The following is a 21,650-nucleotide window of genomic DNA, read 5'->3' as shown; positions in this document are numbered from 1 at the left end:
GATTTCCACTCTCGACACTACTTCCACTACCCAGCCGTCGCCACACTCCAGGACGCTTTCCGGACCCGCGCGGCAGCTCCGGCCGCGCGACACATCATAAGACACTAAATACCCATCTTCTGGAATTGTCGTACCATATTTGATAGGGTTCAAATATGGTAACACCTACAAGGGTGATTAGAGGCCACCCCAAAAGCCTCTATACCTCTCGGAAAGACTGGCAAGCTTCCGAGAGTATTCCGCCCGCACGGAAGAGCCTGGCAAGCTATCCGCTGTGTATTCGATATGCCAAAACCAGTAACTACAACTGGTCTCATTCACCTGACCCTGAAGGCTTCACCGACATGGCAGCACTGAGAAGGATGAGAAAGGAGAGGCCGACAAAATCTCAAGGCCGACCTAGGCTGCCACAACGAAGAAAGACAAAAATGATCGTCTGTACTTTCAATGCACGTACGCTAGCATCAGATGCATCCATCGAGGACCTGATGGTACAAGCGCGAATGATCAAGTACGACATCATTGGTCTGACCGAGACAAGAAGGCACGAATCTCACCATGCTGTTTTCGACACCGGAGAAGAATTGTTCCTCGGAACATGCGATAAAAGAGGTGTTGGAGGCGTCGGTGTCCTTGTCAACACAAACTTGGCCAAGAGCATTGATTCATTCGAATGCCTAACAACCCGAATCGGACGTTTACATTTGAATAGATGTGGCTCACTGCCTGCAGTTTCTATCTTCGTTGTCTACGCACCAACATCTCATTATGATGAAAGAGAAATCGAGAAGTTCTACATGGAGCTAGAGAAGTTCTATAAAGAAGACCACACCTTCTACAAGATCATTGTGGGTGATTTTAATGCCAAGATAGGACCGAGAAGATCAGCTGAAGAACTTCACATCGGGACCCATGGCCTAGAATGGAACGAACAGGGTGAGAGACTGTCTGAGTTCATCATGTCGACCAAGACCATTCATGGTAACTCACAGTTCCAGAAGGCAGAATCTAAACGATGGACATGGGAGTCTCCCGGTGGACGATTCCACAACGAAATAGACCACATCATATTCAATCGACGGTTTTGCCTGACTGATGTCGCTGTTGTCCCAAAATTTCGAACGGGATTGGACCACCGTCTCCTTCGTGCAAAATTCTACTTCACAGAGCGGGGAGAAAGGGCTGCAAAGTTCAAAAAGAGAACTCCCAGAATGACCACCAACTGGGAACTCTTTGGTACTATTGCGGCAACATGGGAAGATGCCATTGTTGACAACATTGACGAGGAATACGATCGACTGGTTCAGCACCTCCATGAATGTGCGAGGAACGCCAAGAGAGAGATAGCCACAAAAAGTCGCCTATCTTCGAAAACTCTTGAGCTAATTCACCAGCGTGGTTTGGCGCATGCCTCAGGCAACCTCAAGTTAACGTCCGAGCTTGCAAAGCAGTGCAGAGATGCGATCAAGGAAGACCTCAAAGAGAGAAGAGCAGAAGTACTGATAGATGCGGCAGAAGCCGGGAAAAGTATTCGTAACGCCCGCCTGTCCTTCGCCAACTATAAGACCAAGATGACTGCCCTCCGACGTCCTGATGGATCCATCACATCCTCCAGAACGGCAATGGAGAAGATTATCCATGACTTCTACTCAAATCTCTTCGATAGCCATGTCCACTTGCCGACATACCAAATTCCACAGGATGGGTATGTCGTTCCCAACGTTCTCCCTTCCGAAATCCGACACGCCATTTCGTTGGTAAAGAAGCAAACAGCACCCGGCCCAGACAAGGTCAGACCTGAACACCTGAAGAACCTGCCGTCAGTACTCATCAATACACTGGCTCGGCTCTTCACTCGCTACCTGTCTGAATGCAAGGTTCCGTCCCAATGGAAAACCAGCAGGACCGTACTACTGTTCAAGAAGGGAGACATCCATGACATTGGCAACTATCGCCCGATCTGCCTATTGTCTGTCATCTACAAGCTGTTCACTCGAGTCATCCTGAATAGGATTGGCAGAACACTAGATGAAGGACAACCATGCGAGCAAGCAGGGTTCCGCAAAGGATTCAGCACCATCGACCATATCCACACGGTAACCAAGCTCATTGAGGTTTCTCGGGAGTTCAAGATGCCGCTCTGCTTAACGTTCATTGATTTAAAGAAGGCCTTTGATTCTGTTGAGACGGAAGCGGTCATTGAAGCCCTAGCCAATCAGGGCATTCAAGCCCAATACATCAGGATCCTCCGTGAGCTGTATTGCGGATTCACTACCAGGATCTCACCATTCTACAAAGAAGTGATCGTTGATGTCAAGAGAGGGGTGCGGCAGGGTGATACCATTTCACCGAAACTCTTCAGTGCCACCCTCGAGAACATCATGCGACGACTGGAATGGGAAGGAATGGGAGTGAAGATAGATGGTCGGCAACTACACCACCTCCGCTTTGCTGATGACATTGTTTTAATAACACCAAACATCAGCCAAGCGGCACAAATGCTGGCCGACTTTGACCGTGAGTGTGGAAAGGTAGGACTACAGCTGAATCTTACGAAGACAATGTTTATGAGAAACAGCCTTGTTCCTGACGCCCCATTCGCTCTCAATGGAACGACCATCTCCGAATGCAACAGCTATGTGTACCTAGGTCGAGAGGTCAACATGACAAATGACCTGGCACCCGAGCTGCGCAGGAGGAAGAGAGCGGCTTGGAACGCCTTCAAGAACGTCGAAGAAATAGCTAAGAGGACGAAGAACCTCCGGCTCCGGGCACATCTCTTTGATTCCACTGTTCTTCCTGCATTAACATATGCCTCAGAGACCTGGGCCCTACGCAAACAAGATGAGAACGCCATTCAGTTCTCCCAAAGAAGAATAGAAAGAGCTATGCTTGGAATAACACGTTTCACTCAAATGAGAGAACGAATCCGGAGTTCTGACATCCGTCGACGATCAAGTATCAGGGACGCTGTCTCATATGCCAAGGTGTCGAAAATCAGGTGGGCTGGTCACGTAATGAGATTTAAAGACGACCGTTGGACTAGAGCTGTTACTGATTGGATTCCACGGGATGTCAAGAGACCGCGTGGCCACCCACCTACCAGATGGTCAGACTTCTTTGTCAAGATCATGAACGATCGGTTTGAGGCCCTCCATGTTCCCGGAGCGAAGAGATGCCATTGGGCTACACTAGCACGCGACAGGGACAAATGGAGACGTTACTGGCGCCCGCTCGAGCAAATCGACGATTAACGGGAAGTTAAGTGATTAAGTGATTTACTAAAAATAGATAAAAACAATCTACCATTGTATCAATCTATGTCAACAATTTCTGAATGCTCATTTAATTATTCCATATAGGGGGATGGAGAGATAGCACAGCGGGTAGGGTGTTTGCCTTCCACGCAGCCAACCCGGGTTCGATTCCCAATATCCCATATGGTCCCCTGAGCACCACCAGGAGTAACTCCTGAGTGCAGAGCCAGGAGTAACCCCTGTGCATCGCCAGATGTGACCTAAAAAGAATAAATAAATAAATATTCCATATAACCAAAGAATGATGACAAAGGAAATACCTTTCCGTAAGGGCTGAGGCATCATTAAGATCTGGATGAGCAAAAGGGATGTAACATCATGATAAAGAATCGGAACTTCGGGTTGTTGTTCTTCATTTCCCAGTCTAAAAGAAAGACACAGTCACTTTAGATAGTATTTTAGAACTTAACTTGGGTTTTAATTCACATATGTATATGGAACAGAAATCACTATCAAGAGCAACCTAGAAAAACTGAAAAGGGGCAAAACTTTTGTCAAAACATATCATCTCTGGGGGTATGGTGCCGCCAGCAGGTCAATCCGTACGCATGAGGCAAGTGCATCAGCAGCCTGATGGCACTGTCAGACTTTCAGATACCTCAAAATTGCTGCTGTGCCTCTGGCAGACCCCAAAAACTTGGGTCAAAGTTTACCAAGAAAGTAACTGGCCAAAAGTTAGGTATGTGGGAAACACACCCACAAACCACCTCTGGCTCAGCTATATAATTGGAGGCATGGCCTCTTTGGTTACTGATCGAATTGCTTAACAGCCATGATCCCAGAGACTCAGAAACGAATCTCGGAACCCAAAGGCTTTTGGCAGAAATGTGTCCTGTTCCTGCAGTAGGTTACTGGCGCTGGGCCACTCCAGGTGGGAATAGGTTTTGTGCCTTGGCCTGTTCCCCATGGTGGCCCGGTGGCTGCCATTCTCCAGAGGCCACTGGACAGTCAGGTTTCAGCCTGCAGTGACAAGATATGTGGGGCCTCACCAGATGGGGGTGGAACAGCCCTTTCCTCCCCATCCCAACAAGAACTCGAGTCGCCGCCTACAAACAGCCTCTCTGGCTCCTGATCAAGCTGATTAACGGCCATGATCCCTCAGAAACAAATCTCAAAACCCAGCGGCTTTTGGCAGAAATGCATCTGGACCGCATACAAGGTGGCCACCGCCACAGAGCTTATTGGAAAGCCAGGTATGAGCCGGTGGTGATGGGGCAACTGCAATCTCATGGGAAGGGAGACGTACTGGCTCGTCCATCAAGCCCCACCGATGTCACAAGTTGCCCCCCATGAGCAGCTCTCTGGCACAGCCATGGCTCCAGAGCAAAAGGACATAATCCAGAGCCCGGCAGCTTTTGGCAGAAAAGTGAATGGACCATGTGTTAAACTACAGCGCCAGGCCTCACAGGAGGGAAAGAGAACTGCTTCCTTCTGCCTTTTATCTCCCTGGCAGCAAGGTGGCCACCGTTTCAGAGCTTATTGGAAAGCTAGGTATGAGCCAGCAGTGATGGGGCAACTGCAGTCTCATGGGAAGGGGGATGGTACCGGCTCGTCCTTCATGTCCTACCAAGGTCACGAGTTGCCCCCCACGAGCTGCTCTACGGCACGGCCATAACGCCAGATGCACAGAAACCAATCTCGTAATTATCTGGCTCTGGAGAAATCCAAAATCACGAGGCCTCTATTGCAGCTACAGAACATTACATGATTCTCATAACCAGTATTTCACAATGCCTTCTCAGCAATTCTGATTGCTGGGGGGGGGGGGGGGGGGGGGTGAATTCTAAACAATAATGATGCATCTTTTGTCAAAATAATGAATGTAATCAATGTAGAGAAAAGTTAAGTAGGAATCATCTGCCTCACAGGCATTGGCAGGGGTGGGAGGGGGGTATATTGGGGTTCTTGGTGGTAAAAAATGAGTACTGGTGAAGGGAAAGGTGTTTGATCATTGTATGACTGAGACTTAGACCGGAAAACTTTGTAACTTTTCCCACAGTGATTCAATATATAAATATAAGAAGAATAAATAAATAAATAAATAAATAAATAAAATCATGGGGGAAAAAAGGTGGAGTTCATGCCCAATTCAATCAGCTAATCAGTGGCTGAATAAATAGCTGTACTCCTACATTTAAAAAAAAAAATCTCTCAGACTCTTTATTTCCTTCATTCCCCCAAAATATTAAGTAATAAAAGCTAGGTTTTATTAAAGTAAACAACTGGAAAATATTTTTGTTTGGTTTGGTTTCTAGGCCACACCCAGCTGGGCTCAGGGCTTACTCCTGACTTTGTGCTCAGGGATCATTTCTGACTGTGCTCAGAGAGACCATATACAGGGATCTAACTGGGGTCAGCCATGTACAAGGCCAGTGCTTCAATCCCTGTAATATCTCTCTGGCCCCACGAAATGTTAGCTTTGATTTTATATACTGGTTTGAGGCCACAGTCAGGACTTTCTCCTGACTCTGCACTCAGGGATCTCTCCTGTTGGGGCTCAGGATGTTCAGCTGCTCAGGAATACTCCTGGCAGTGTTCACCATATGGGACTAAACTTGGGCTGGCTGCATCCAAGTCCAGAACCTTAATCCCTGTACAATCTCTGTGGATCTATATTTAAAAGTTTAAAAGCTATTTCAAAGCCATTATAAAATTGAAAGAAAACATTTTAATATTGGGAAACAAATTTAACTCTTACAAAGTAGGATTTAATATTTTAAACAATGTAAAATCATTCAGCCAACAGGAACATGAAAAAATATTTAACATCATTAATCATCTGGTAAAATCAAATCAAGGGTCAGGAATGTGTGCTCAGCAGTAGATGACATGCCTCACATTTGTGAGCTCCTCAATCAAGTAATATCTTTTTTAATGCAATGAAGCCCAGAAGATGGCTTAGTGACCTAAAGTACTTTCCCGGCAAGCATATAGCTGAGTTCAAATCCCAATGTCACCAGCACTGACTGAGTCAATTCTGACAACTCTTGTGTTAAAGATCTCAACTGGGTACAGGGCCTTGGTAGATGCCCCCCTCAACACCACCCATTGTGGTCCCTAGCCTTCCTGCCCCAGAAAGGCCAGGAGTGGCCCCTCCCCAGCACTGTACTAAACATGGCAACAACAGAAAATTGAAAGTGAAGAAAAAACATAATCTTGTGATCTTATGCTGAATAACAGAAATTGAAGATCTTATCCTCCTTTTAAAAAAAAAACTTCCTGGGGGGGATATGGTGCCACCAGCAAGTCAATCTGTACCTGTGAGGCGAGTGCAGCAGCAGCCTGATGGCACCGTCAGGCCTTCAGATACTCCAAAACTGCTGCTGTGCCTTTGGCTAGACCCCAAAAATGTGGGGCTAAGTTTACCAAGAAAGTAAACGGCCAAAAGTTAGGTATGTGGGAAACACACCCACAAACCACCTCCAGCTCAGCTATATAATTGGACGCATGGCCTCTCTGGTTCCTGATCAAACTCCTTAACAGCCATGATCCTAGAGGCTCAGAATCGAATCTCGGAACCCAAAAGCTTTTGGCAGAAATGCGTCCTGTTCCTGCAGTAGGTTACTGGGGCTGGGCCACTCCAAGTGTGAATAGGTTTCATGCCATGGCCTGTTCCCCTTGGCGGACCAGTGACCGTCATCCTCCAGAGGCCACAAGATAGTCAGGTTTGGGCCTGCAGTGATGAGACACGTGGGGCCTCACCACAGGGGGGTGGAACCGGCCCTTTCCTCACCTTCCCAGCGAGACCTCGAGTCGCCGCCTACAAACGGCCTCTCTGGCTCCTGATCAAGCTGATTAATGGCCACGATCCCATAGACTCAGAAACAAATCTCGAAACCCAGCGGCTTTTGTCAGAAATGCATCTGGACCACATACACGGCCACGGCTCCAGAGGTAAAAGGACTTAATCCAGAGCCCGACAGCTTGTGGCAGAAAAGTGAATGACCCATGCGTTAAACTACAGCACCATGCCTCCCCAGGAGGGAAAGGGTGTTGCTCCCTTCCGCCTTTTTCCCCCAGGCAGCAAGGTGGCTGCCGCCTCAGAGCTTATAGGAAAGCCAGGTATGAGCCTGCGGTGTCGGGGCAACTGGAGTTTCATGGGAAGAGGGGCGGTACTGGCTCATCCTTCATGCCCTACTGAGGTCATGGGTTGCCACCCACAAGCGGCTCTCTGGCACAGCCATGGCTCCAGAGGCAAAAGGACTTAACCCAGAGACCGGTAGCTTGTGGCAGAAAAGTGAATGAACCAAGCATTAAATTATGGTGCCATGCCTCCCAAGGAGGGAAAGGGTGTTGCTCCCTTCCGCCTTTTCTCGCCCCCACCCCACCCCCCCCAGCAGCAAGGTGGCCGCCACCTCAGAGCTTATAGGAAAGCCAGGTATGAGCCACCAGTGACGGGCAACTGCAGTCTCAAGGGAAGGGGGGGTGGTACCAGCGCGTCCTTCACTCCCTACTGAGGTCCTGAGTTGCCCCCCACAAGCGGATCTCCGGCACAGGCATAACACCAGACGCAGAGAAACCAATCTCTAAATTATCTTTGCACAAATCCAAAATTGCATGGTCGCAATAGTGGCCTCGCAACATTATATGATTCTCATAACCAGCTATAGAAAACAAAGTATTTCACAATGCCTTCTCAGCAGTTCTGATTGCTGGGGGGGGAAATTCTAAACAAAATGGTGCATCTTTTGTCGAAATGATGAATGTAATCAATGTAGAGAAGAGTTAAGTAGAAATCATCTGCCTCACAGGCATTGGGAGGGGTGGGAGGGGGTATATTGAGGTTAATAAATAAAACTATGGGGGAAAAGAAAACTTCCTGGGGCCAAAGGATAGTACAACAGGTAGGGTGTTTGTCTTGCACATACCAACCTGGGTTTGATCCCGGCATCCTGTATGGTCCTCTAAGCACTGCCAGGGGTAATTCCTGAGAGCAGAGCCAGGAATAATCCCTGAGCACACCAGATATGACTCAACCAAAAAGCAGGAAAAGAAAAAAAAAACAAAACAAAACCAAGAAACCTCCCAAACTCCCTAATTCTGTCTTGTGAAATGGTCTACAGAACTATCTTGTAATTCGGTGTACCCACTTAGCACTCAGACTGTGATTTCTAAATATCCTTTCCCATTACAAGAACTATATGGATAAATGGTTAATTCATGGTATAAAGTAGGAAGTGTACAAAATTAATTTGCGTCAATTTGTTACGGCAGAAAGCAAAGATATCCAAAAGCTACGTGGAAAATGTCAGAGTAAAGCACCAACTTACAAGGAGTACCACTAACCTAAAAGAGATCAATGTTCACTAAAAAGAACAACCGAAATGAAATAAAACTTTCAATAAGCCCAGCAGGTAGGGCATTTGCCCTGCACGTGGCCAACCCGGCCAACCCGGGTTTGATTCCTCCACTCCCCTTGGAGAGCCCGGCAAGCTACAGAGAGTATCTTGTCAGCACGGCAAAGCCTATCAAACTACCTGTGACGTATTTGATATGCCAAAAACAGTAACAAGTCTCACAATGGAGATGTTACTGGGCCCGCTCAAGCAAATCGATGAACAATGGGAGAACAGTGCTACAGTGCAGTGTTACTGTCTGGGGCCATCCATCTTTACCAACATACAAATTCATGAGAACATAAAATAAACAACCATAACTTTAATGGTCACCTCTAACAACTGCTAAGGCCTCAATTCATTTCTTTGAAAATTTATAAATGGCAGGATTCAAGCATTTATCCTGTAAAACTATATTCAGGGCAACCAAATAGTTCATATGGAGATATTTTCCACTATAAAAAATGTTCATAAAACAAATCTTTTATTTTTAGCTTTTAATTAGACCCCTCAGGGCTCAGGGATTACTCCTGGCTCTGTGCTCCAGGGATCATTCCTGGTGGTGCTCGGGGGCCAACATGTGGTGCCAAGATGAAACCCAGGTCTGCCATGTGCAAGGCAAGCACCTTATACCTGCTATGTTACTGCCCAGGAAATAACTATTAGAAACAGTATGTTTTAAATCACTATATTGCCATATCTGAAATAGTGAACTATGACAAGAGTCCACAGGGATTGCTAGTCAACTTGTTATTCTCACTAAATAATTCTATGTTTCACAAGAAAAAATAGATTGATAAAGAATTTCAATCCTATGTTTATACTTAAAATATTTTTCAAAAATACTTTAGTGAATTTTAATCTTTCAGTACTTACTGTGAACTCATCTCTTCTATTAACTGTGTAAGTTTTCTCCATGGATTATACTCAGAATCAATGCTATAAAGCCGCATGTGCAAGGCTAATACATGGAAGAGTTGATCTAAATAAAGAAAAGGGTAATCAGAAAGCTCACATGATTCTTCCAGAACAAAATTCTGACAAAATTTTATCATAAAATGCTTTGTGTTATATTTATGTTTTCTTTTATGGTAAACTCTGAAATATAGATATTTCTACTAGAATCTAGACCATACTTATGCTCTAAACTTGATGAAAAAAAATAACTTTTCAAGTCTTCTCACAAACATACTTTTTCTTCATTTTATGCTTCAGTCTTGCCAGGTTTTGCTAACCAAATTTGTGGTCCCCACTTAAACAGAATTTGTTATCACCTTTAACACATTAGTCTGGATCATATGGACAAAAGCATTCATACAGATAATCATTAGGTAAAGTTCTCTCTGCCAAATATTTATCCCTAAGTTCTCTTTAAATTGAATCGACTTTAACATTTTTTAAATTCAAAATGAGAAAAATCAAACAAAAATTTCATTTAGGACTAATTCTATTTTCATTCCTTTTATCTATACCACAAAGATAGTCTACCAATTAAAGCTTCCAAGAAAATACTATTCACGGTATTCAAAAGAAAAACTTTAAGAATTTTAAATTACTCAAAAGAATCCTGTTTTGCTTCCATGTAAATGTCCCTTTTGGCATAAGTTTAAAAGGATTTGATTGGATTAGTCTGCTACACATAGCCCAAGAACTGGTCAATCAAAAGTCATTTTCTAAAAGTCAGAAAATATTTCTTGATATGACTTAAATTGATTTTTAAAAATGAAAGCCAAAGTATACAAACATTTTGTCAGTGATTTTATAAACTAACAAAAACTAAAATTTTGTTACAGTGATGTTTATCAGTTTGACTCCTGTGGGTATGGGGGGGCGGAGAAGGAAAAGGAGGAAATATTATTGTTATTGTTTGGGAAGCGATAGCACTGTGGTAGGGCGTTTGCCTTGCATGCAGCCAACATGGCCGACCCGAGTTCGATTCCTCCGCCCCTCTTGAAGAGCCCGGCAAGTTACCGAGAGTATCTTGCCCGCACGGCAGAGCCTGGCAAGCTCACCATGACGTATTCGATATGCCAAACACAGTAACAACAAAGTCTCCAATGGAGACGTTACTGGGCCCACTCGAGCAAATCGATGATCAACGGGAGGGCCTTTACCTTTAGCTTTATTGTTTGGGAAGCTATTCTAAGATACAGGAGAGGTGGTAAGATTAGAAAAGCAGTGTTCTACTCGGTGGGCCAGGGTAGAGTAAGAGGAGCTAAACCATAATACCCTGTACTAAATACATTTCTGTCAATTTCAACCTCATCTTTCTATGACAAACGAAAGAATCGAAATGTTTTATCCTACCTTCAGCTCCTGTCTATAAGGCAATGCACAGTTTAAATACTCTCAATGTTATCCTATTAATGGTGCACACCAGCAGAATACAAACTGTGCGCCAAACACTATGTTAATCACTTAAGAGGATCTGCAGAGATCACTCAATAGGCACCTCCTGATGCACATGGGCCCCCCCAGGCACCACAAGAAGCTGCCCCCAAGCACTGAGCAAAGCATCTCCAATTGTGCTCTCGCCAAAAAAAAAAACAGAACAAAGCAAAATCACTTTCAAAATTCATTGTATAAAAATTCTACCAGGTAGGTAACATTTTAACAATGTTTTAAACTGGTTTTAAACTGTTTCTCAAGTTTTCATTATTTCCAGTAACATGGTTCCACTGATAACACTGAAATAAGGCACTTTTTAAACCTGAGAAACAACATGTGTTTTCTTTATAATAAATTTAAAAAATCTAAGATGGGGCTGGAGCAATAGCACAGCGGGTAGGGCGTTTGCCTTGCACGCAGTCGACCCAGGTTCGATTCCCAGCATCCCATATGGCCCCCTGAGCACTGCCAGGGATAATTCCTGAGTGCAGAGCTAGGAGTAACCCCTGTGCATCGCCAGTTGTGACCCAAAAAGCAAAAAAAAAAAAAAAAAAAATCCCTCTAAGCGATTGCTTTAAGTGTACATTTAAAAAATTCTAAAGTGTCAAAAGGTATTAAAAAACAAAACACAGGGCTGGAGTGACAGCACAGCGGGCAGAGCATTTGCCTTGCACGCAGAAGACCCAGGTTCGATTCCCAGCATACCACATGGTACCCCAAGCACTACCAGGAGTAATTCCTGAGTGTGTGAGCCAGGAGTAACCCCTGTGCATCTCAGGTGTGACCCAAAAAGAAAAAGAAAAACAAAAAAACACATGCACACATGCAAGGTATGGGGCTGGAGAAATAGTACAGCAAATGTGGTACTTGCCTTGCACACAGCCAACCCAAGTTCAATCCCCAGCACTCTATGTGGTCCCCAAGAGACACAAAGGGTTGATCTCTGAGTGCAAAGCCAGGAATAAGCCCTGAGTACTACTAGGTGAAATCCAAAATACAAACAAGGCAGGGCCAATGTTTGTGGCTCAGTGATAGAATACCTGACGTGCATTGTGAGGTCACAAATTTGATACCTGATACCACCTCACATACAATGCCGAGTACAATTCCTGATGGCATTCCCAGGGCCAAAGTAAGTATAAGAGGTCATCTGGCACACACAATCAAGTGTGTGCAAGCACCCCAATTAAATGTATGATCCCTGGTGCCAAAACCAGTGTCCAAGCCCCAAACACTGCAGCAATGACAAAGGGAATGGAGAGGGAAGAAAAAAAAAGAATATTTTATTTTGGATGGGAGGAATTTTGTCCACACCTGACAATGCTGAGGGCTTACTCCTGGCTCTGTGTTCAGGGATCACTCCTGGCAGGGCTCAGGATATCACATGGGGTGCCGAATCCAGGTCAGATACGTGCAAGGTCTAGAACCGTATACAGTTCCCTGAGCACTGCCCGGAGTGATCCCAGAGCAATGTCACGAGTAAGCCTTTAACACAATCAGGCCTGCCCGACCCCCCACCCCCGAAAATTAATTTAAATAAATAAAACTAATTCTTGTTTGGTTTTTGGGCCACAACTGGAAATGCTAAGGGGTTACTCCTGGCTCTACACACGGGAATTACTTCTAGCAATACTCAGGGGACACATGAGATTGCAGAAATCAAACCCAGGTCAGTCATGTGGAAGGCAAGCACCCTACCTACTATACTATTTCTCCTATCTCTATAGATCCTGATATGAATTTTTCTGTTTGTAGTGTTTTGGGAAGCTGGAGCAACAGCAGAGCAGTAGGGCATTTGCCTTGCACGCAGCTGGCCGGGTCAACCCAGGTTCTATTCCTCCGCCCCTCTCGGAGAGCCCAGCAAGCTACCGAGAGTATCTCGCCCGCATGGCAGAGCCTGGCAAGCTACCCATGACATATTAGATACGCCCAACACAGTAACAACAAGTCTCAAAATGGAGATGTTACTGGGCCCGCTTGAGCAAATCAATGAACAATGGGAGAATAGTGCAGTGCAGTGCAGTAGTGTTTTGAGAGTGATCACCCAGTGATGCTCCGGGGTTACTTCTGGCTCTAACTCAGAAATTACTCCTGGCGATGGTTGGGGGACCATATGGGATGCTGGGAATGTACCCTGGGAGCCTGTGTACAAAGCAAGCATCCTACGTGCTGTACTATCGCTCCAGCCCCAAAATTAATTCTCCTACAGGGAAATATCAAGATTAAGCCAAATGGCAAGTCAAGAAGTTTTACATTCTTTTCATGTAGATGTATACTGAATAAAATATCTCCTTTCAAAATGAAAGTCCATTACCTTGAAATTTATCTGATTTCATCAAAAGCGCAAAAGTTGCTATCTTAGTAACTTACTTTGTATTGTGTCTGTGGTCAGCATATGAATGGATCTGCAATATGCCTATTTTCCTAACCCCTACTATAATTATAGAAATGTAAATGTTAGGAAAAAAAACTTTTCTATTATCTAATAGTTGTTCACTCTACAAATTAGAAAATAGAGAGATAAGAAACATCTTGCTAGGACATCCAATGGTTTATAGAAAAAGCTACAACTAGAATGCAAAATTTGCTTCCTGCTAGTTATTTTTCCCATTCCACAGTTCCTTGAGGCTTTTATGATTCATTTCTACACACACATCTTTCCATTCCAAAAAAGGGTAATTGAGATTATAATTCTAGAACATCTTTTAAAGTGTTTAGTATATAACAAGTCTTTGTTATTATCTGTAATTAGAACTGAAGAATAATAACATTTCTAATGACATATCTACCTTTCAAAAGTCAAACATTGTAATTACAGATAACCTATAGAGGAAACTTAAAGTTGGATAACAGCATTTTTCACTCTGTCTATAAAATTCACCTTCTTTTTTAGCAAAACTAAGGTCTCTAAAACCTATCAGTGGGAATGAGCTCTAAAATTTATTTGGTAGTAAAAATAACTTTTGTATTAAATAATGACAATTGTGCATACAGAACGAGGAGTACCCATAATCATATTTTAAGTTACAAACTAAAACACAATAAAACAAGCTGTGAGCATGATATTTAGAGAGTGAATATAATTTATCAAGGAGGCATATTATTAAGATTTTGAAACACAATTACTATTTTATCCCTAATCTATAAAATTCCACCTTCAAAATTAAGCTTCAAATTTATAACTATAAATATGACATGAACACAATTACTGACCTTTCTTAACCAAAAAATCATGAAATATTTTTATTATATGTGAAAATTATTATATGTGAAACTGGTATTTTCTAGTTAAACTATGATAATAGAAAGTCTCAGCTCCAAAGGTATGGAAAACATATTTTTTAGAGATAAATTTTTTAGTTATACTCCATACTCATAACTTACCTAGTAATACTTCTTTGGTCCCACCCTCACCCTAGTTAGTGGTCTCAACCATATTTATTTGAGAAAGACATAAGAATATCATGACAAAAAAAGTGTTGAAAATCTGAAAACTTCCCTGGACTCTGGAGATTCAGAGCTCTTTCCAATCACTTGAGTGAAAAATTAACTATCCTTAACAAAATTAAAGGTACTTTGAACTTTTTGTATCTGCTGTGTCCTATATACCAATTTATCACAAACTCCAAATTCACTTCTCTTTCAAATACCTACTGACCAAAAGCTTCATTGATAATATCAACTAGACAGGATTCCAAATGCCTTCAAATGTTTTAGAACTTTATTCATAGCACTCTTTAGAGTTTACTTAACCCTCTAATCTTACAGGAGGTATCTAAAACTTGTCTTATCCACTAAATAGTAGGTTTTTAACATCTGAATTCCAGTGTATAATAAATAAGAGGTCTAGCACTCTGACTCAAGATTTAGGAGTATCCATATATTAAGAGTTAATGTGAGCAGTGTATATACTAAGAGAAAGGGTAACCAATCAACTATCTGGTGAGAATCAACTGGTATCCAAAAGAGTATCTGAAGGAGTGACCCAAAACAAAAACAGAATTCCTAGTCAAAGACTAGTAAAAGAAAAGTAACAGACAAGTTAGCAAAGGAGATCTAGAAAGAATTCCAGGAACAGCATACAGTTAGATGTCCTTCACTAAGCCCAGGAGCAAAATTCATAAGGTCTTGAATCTTCTGGGATACCCAAGACAAGCAACATGTCTTATATAGTTGTTTTAGAGGCTGAAATGCTGAGTTCAAGTGCAAACTCTGATATTTTCCAGCTATTCTATGAAAAAGATGTAACACTTATTTCCCATGTTTGTTCCAAAGTAAAATAATTTATGTGAAAGTAATTTATTAACTTTAAAACTAATGTCTGGAATTAAAAGACCATAATATGCTATGTCATTTGATTTTTCTTATGTTTAATTAGGGAAATTTTCCCAGACATGTATTGTTTGATTGAATATGGGTCATTTTACCTCAGTAATTAATATACATTTGAATGTATATGCTTCCACAATCCAAAATAAGCTGAATAGCACTATTCCACCCTAATTTTGTTTAATTTGTCAAACTTTGACCAACACGGGGGTATGATGCCGCCAACAGGTCACCCTGTACTTGCAGGGGCAAGTGCATCATCAGTAGCCTGATGATGCCTTCAGGCTTCCTGATAGCCCAAAATTGCCACTGTGCCTTTGGCCAGACCTCAACAACTTGGGACCAAGTTTACCAAGAAATTAAATAGCCAAAAGTAAGGTATGTGTGTGGAAGCCACACCCACAAACCACTTCCAGCTCAGCTATACAAGCTCATTTATTGGCCTTATCTCAGAGACCCATAGAAGAGATCAAAAGCCAGTTAAACTTGGACCCACATATGGCTGAACACACTCAGTAAATGGAAGGGAGGGTGGGTTAGCCTGGTGGCCCATCCAAGCAAAGCCCCCGGGCAATACTTGCTTCCACAATCCAAAATCGCCCGCCATACACCCAGCCTGACTCCACCAACTCGGGACGAACCCCACCAAGATATAATCTGTTGAAAATTCTGGTATGCGGGTTTTGTGACTGAAATCTCCAGGCTTTCTAAGGGTCGGGATGGGCTACCTTCCCCCACCTCCCTGTACTTCTGGAAACTTTGGCGGTCATATCCACATCCCAAAGCTGCCAACCAACTGAAAAGCTACTCCAGCCTTACCATCCCAATAACGATACTTCTGAATGCCTTGAACAAACACCATGATCTCTTAGCACCTGTATTGCAAACCATAATGCACAAAAGGAAAAGGAGAGAAAGAGAGAGAGAGAGAGAGAGAGAAATATGGGTTTTGATCTCTTTCGAGACTTATCTATGGGTCTCTGAAGCAAGGCCAGTAGTAGAGCTTACAGGGTGGCGCTGGAGTTGGTTTGTGGGGGTGACTGCCAGTGCTTCCATGAGTATGTGGGGGAAGGTAACCCTTCCCAACTGGAGGTAGGGGTTGGGGAGTTGGGAGATGGTGGTGGGGAACAGGGGACATTGGTGATAGAAAATGTACACTGGTGGAAGGATGGGTGCTGAATCATTGTATGACTGAAATCCAATTATGAACAGCTTTGTAATGGTCTATCTCATGGATATCCAATTAAAAAAATTTTTTTAATATGGAGTTCATGCCTAATTCAATCGGCTTAATCAATGACTGAATAAATAGCAGTCCGCCTACATAAAAAAAAAAAGTTTGACCAGCAACATTTTTTATTCTGTAGATGTGGAAAGATTATTCTTCTAAGGACATTATTCTTCCCATCACCCAGGCTTTGTGTCTCTTTGTATTTTTATGTACATATTTATCAAATACACCACTGTTTTTGGGCTACAGCCACAGCACAGCGGGTAGGGCATTTGCCTTGCATGCAGCCAACATGGCCAACCCGAGTTCGATTCCTCTGCCCCTCTTGGAGAGCCCAGCAAGCTACCGAGAGTACCTTGCCCGCACAGCAAAGCCTGGCAAGCTACCTGTGACATATTTGATATGCCAAACACAGTAATAACAAAGTTTCACAATGGAGACGGTGCTGGGCCCGCTTGAGAAAATCAATGAACAACAGGAAGACAGTGACAGACAGTGACAGATCACTGCTTGAGACCAAAAGTTGTTTTCTACCTGTCATCAAGAAATTTGTGATTTAACATGATTCCAAAACTGTGATATACTTAAAAAGTGTTAAAAATAAAAGTTTTCTTTATCATTTGATTCATGAGTAGAGCATTATTTCACTATACAAAGTATTACGGGGAAGAATATTTTAAAAATAAGCAATTTAAGAGGGAATGGAGAACAATGAGAAAGGAAAAATACTGACATGAGGAAAAAGAATAGGGAAAAATATTCTAGGGGGAAAGATATATATGAATATATATTATATATGAATATATACAATACATAATATATATGAATCTATAGGTAACACAAACTGTCTTTATAAGATTTCCTTAAATCCCAACATTGAAAAATCATTTAAAACAATTTAAATTTAGGATTTTTTTATTATTATTATTATTGAATCAGCGTGAAGTACAGTTACAGACTTGCAAACTTGGTGCTTGTGTTTCAGTCATACAATGTTCGAGTACCCATCCCTCCACCAGTGCCCATTCCCCACTACTGATGATCCCAGTGTTCCTCCTTCCTCCCACCCCCCACTCCATTACCCCCACCCCACTCTGCCTCTGGGGCAGGGCATTCCCTTTTACTCTCTCTTTCCTTTACAAGGATAATTTTTAATAGCTGAAGACATATTTTAATTTTGAGCCAGTGTAAGTTCAATTAATTAGTATGACATTTACCAAGTTATCAGAGCATAAAGAACAAAATAAATGATTCTTCTAAGTACAAGAAAGACCTTACATTTAGTTACTATCAAAACTGACAAAAAAAATAATTTGAAAGCACAACAAAGGACTACTTTATATGCATATACTTTCACAAATGATATACTTTTTAGAATTTTAAACGAATCACCATTTTCAAATTAGAATTAGCATTGTTTAACACTTACTTAAACAAGATCTTTTTCCAGATGTGCTTGCACCACCTGAACATAAATTGCCTCCTCGGTGAATTAATTCAAGTTCCAAATTGGTTCTGTAAGAAAGCATTAAAATTACCTCAGTTTATCATTAAGCTGAAGTGATACTTTTGATTTTATTGTTTGATCATCCTAAATAATAAGGTTGAAAAACTTTATTATTAAAAAGTTTATACAGTATCAGTAATAATCATACTCTATCGTATATTAAAATAAACATAGAAGTTTTCCTATTCTTACTCATTTGTTCATATCCCTGAAAAACATTAAACATGTTACAGTATATCTGTTGCCAAGTTCAGATTATTGGCAAATATTTAAAATCTCAGACTTGGTGGAAAATATACCATATTTCACAAACCAGTATATGATAAAAAGAATTTTTACTCCAATACCTTGCCACTGGATAGTCAGATATACAAGGGCATACCAATTTTTTTCAAAGAAATGGTTATCACTCATTGGAGCTTTGATGGTATCTAGAAACCAATACTAGCAATCAAAATCACTTAACATTGAAGTGACTATGAAAAACACATGTAATTAACAGCAATTTTTATGGACTTTTAAAATTACAATTTGATGAAAATGCACTGTGTATTGACATTGCTAAACATCAATGTACTATTTATTATAGATCTGAAAATATAATATATTCAGCAATCACTAGTTTATAGAATAGCAACTAGTAAACTGACATTTTAATTATCAATTGATGAAGATTCACTCAAAAATAAGAACAGCAAAACAGCCAATCAATTTTGCCCAAATAACAAAAACTCTGTGATCATTTAAAATGTATTTAAAAATAGTATCAAATTTAAACACACTGCATTTGCCACAACTAAAACTGAATAAGCTAGTTTATATTCAAGATATGCATAAGACACTAACCATGCAGGTCTTTTAAAAAAAAGGCAAAATTTCAAGATTATTTGCAAGTCAATTAAAGAAAGAATATTACCCTTTTTTAAAAAATCGAAACATTTTGAACTGCTTTTGGTATCACTTGTACACAAAATATTTTAAAATGCTATTTTCATATATTACATTCACTTATAAATGCAAACTGTTAAAAATATTAATATTTCTAAATTTGTATGTTTGCCATCCATTTCTAAAGGAATGCTTTTAATCCTCTCTACTCTGGGGGGGAAAGCAATTTAACATTGATAATGTTCCTGCTCAGAGCTCCATCTGGTTGCTGCTGATAAGGGCATCTGTGTGACAAGGGAATTTTCCACCCTTCAGGCGATTTGCATTGCTCACTGAACTTCTAAAAACCTACCAGCAAGGAAGCAGGGACAAGGATTTCATATTAGTGGACAGAAAGCGAGCGGAGACCAGCATGTGTTCCTTCATCAAGGGAATATAAATGAGATCAATACATTTTGTTTTCACAAATCTTCTGTTGCCTAATCTGTAGAAAAAAATTAATGGCTATATTCTCTTATAAAAACTAAGATTTCCTAGACAGCACTTTTTAAAGCACCAACCAGAAAACACTGTAAATTCTTACAAACAAATGTCAGAATCAGAACGTCATCTTTTATTTAGTATAATTTGTAAAAAATATTAATTAAAATATAATTATAAGAACAACTCTCTATTCCTTTATCAAATAGGTAAGTTAAAGGATGACAAACGTGTTACCAGGAATTTTAAAGAATACATGAAAGAAAACTACTGAAAGTAATTTTTTCAGATTTTGGAAGATCTCCTATACAAGAATTTTTCCAAGTTACAGAAAAAGTTAAAATTATCTCTCCAAAGGTAATAGTATCTAGGATCTTAAAAATCATTTCTGAGGCCCTATTAACTTCTCTTTCTTTTCTTTTCTTCTTCTTCTTTTTTTTTTTTTTTTTTGCTTTTTTTGGGTTGTTACTCCTGGCTCTGCAGTCAGGTGCTCAGGAGACCATGGGATACTGGGAATCGAACCCAGGTCGGCTGAGTGCAAGGCAAACACCCTACCCGCTGTGCTATTTCTCTAGCCCCTCTTTATTTCATTTATATCATAATTCGGCTTTCAATTGGAGATTTGCTGGAGAAAACACACAAATGGGCCATATGCAATCGTCCCCCAGGTAAAAAAAAATCACAGCACAGTATTCTATTTCTATCCTCCAGAATGGATGATACAAGAAAAGAAAAAAATGTCTTTTTGTTGTCAAGGAAAATAAACTCCTTTCTATGTCTTCTAACAAAGTATACGCCAATTAGTTTGGAAGGGGGAAAAAAAAACCCATGAAAAATTCTACATTGAAAGAATAATTCTTATGTTGCTAAAATCTATCCCCAGGGCCACCTTGATATAAATCCTGTTACTGTGCTCTAGCTTCTTTTTAGAAGTTCTACTTTCCCTTCTTTTCTTCCTCCCCTCACTCTCTGCACTGGCTTTAGTTTTAGATCTGTAATTTGAAAAGTGCTGGTGTAGCATGGGTTCAAGCCCTAAGCTCACCACTTACTCAATCTTAGAATTTTGCAGCTTCCCTAAGGAGGAAAAAAAAAAATCTTCATCCATACCACAGTGTAGCTTCTTAAATCCTGGTCTGACCTTACTGAACTTGCTTTTTGGCTTTTTTGGGTCACACCGGCATTAAACAGGGGTTACTCCTGGTCCATCACTCAGGAATTACTCCTGGAGGTGCTCAGAGGACCATATGGGATCCTGGGGATTGAACCCGGGTCAGCTGCGCACCAGGCAAACACCCTACCCGCTGTGCTATTGCTCCAGCCCTGCAGTAACTTTTTAAAACTTTGTTTTACAACAATTTTATCCACGATTTAGTATCAATGCATGTTTCCTCGACACTCCAAATTTCTGACCTGTATCTCCAGAGTCATGTAAAAAATTCATGGGCAAAAAGGGATAGCGAGGGAAAAAAGTTTAAGAAGCTCCATTGTACAAGACTTGAGTCTGCTCTGGGAGTTAAGGGCTGACTTGGGAGGGGAAAGAAGCACTTCTTCTATTTTCTGTATTTAGTTTTACTCATCTCCCTTTTTGAAGTTCTACTCAATTTTTCATTAAGCAAACTATCTTTTATAAAGATTAATATATATTATTAATTTTATCTCTCAAACCGAAATTTTAATTCCTGAAGAACTGGAATCATTTCCAATAAGCCTTCTAAATCCCTGATGAGACCTAGTTAAAGTGCTTAAAAAATAATTAAGAACTGACAACCTCTCTGTTTTGATGTGCAACCAATGACTGAGATTATCTTTAGTCCCTGAAGCTTATTCTTTCTTCTTTTGCTGAGCATCCTGCTACTATTTTAAACCCAATAGTAAACCACCCAAAGGGGAAATTATTGGTTTTATGAAAGAATGCTTTGAAAAAATTCATAATTTAGTATTTTAGCAAGTATTCCTTTTATTTAAAACATGGTTTATAATGTTGATAATGCAACTAGAACACAAGCACAACACATAAACTATTAAGAGAGACTTGACAGTGTCTTGAGTAGAGGGCAGGGATGTAACGCTATAGCAGAGCGCTTGCTTTGTATGTGCAAGGTCTAGGTTTCATCACTAGTACCACCAAAAGCAAACCAAAGACATTCTATCAAGATGTCTTATAATTCAAGGAT

At 41.2% G+C, this 21,650-nt stretch overlaps 1 protein-coding gene across 2 annotated transcripts in view; it reads right to left on the bottom strand.

Moving 5' to 3' along the window:
- UBR3 (ubiquitin protein ligase E3 component n-recognin 3) overlaps positions 1-21,650 on the bottom strand; it is a 178,775-nt gene that overhangs the window by 19,432 nt on the left and 137,693 nt on the right. For both annotated transcript variants that reach the window (XM_056110292.1, XM_056110293.1), the window contains exons 30-32: positions 18,031-18,116; positions 9,530-9,635; positions 3,578-3,681 (exon numbers count right to left, since the gene is read on the bottom strand). In XM_056110292.1, the coding sequence (XP_055966267.1) occupies positions 3,578-3,681; positions 9,530-9,635; positions 18,031-18,116 (296 nt within the window). The remainder of the gene's footprint in view (positions 1-3,577; positions 3,682-9,529; positions 9,636-18,030; positions 18,117-21,650) is intronic.

This window comes from Sorex fumeus, unplaced genomic scaffold (genome assembly GCF_029834395.1).
Source record: "Sorex fumeus unplaced genomic scaffold, SorFum_2.1 ptg000009l, whole genome shotgun sequence".
Taxonomy (NCBI): domain Eukaryota; kingdom Metazoa; phylum Chordata; class Mammalia; order Eulipotyphla; family Soricidae; genus Sorex; species Sorex fumeus.
The sequence above is the reverse complement of the archived record's forward strand: the minus strand, read 5'-3'. Positions and strand labels throughout refer to the sequence as shown.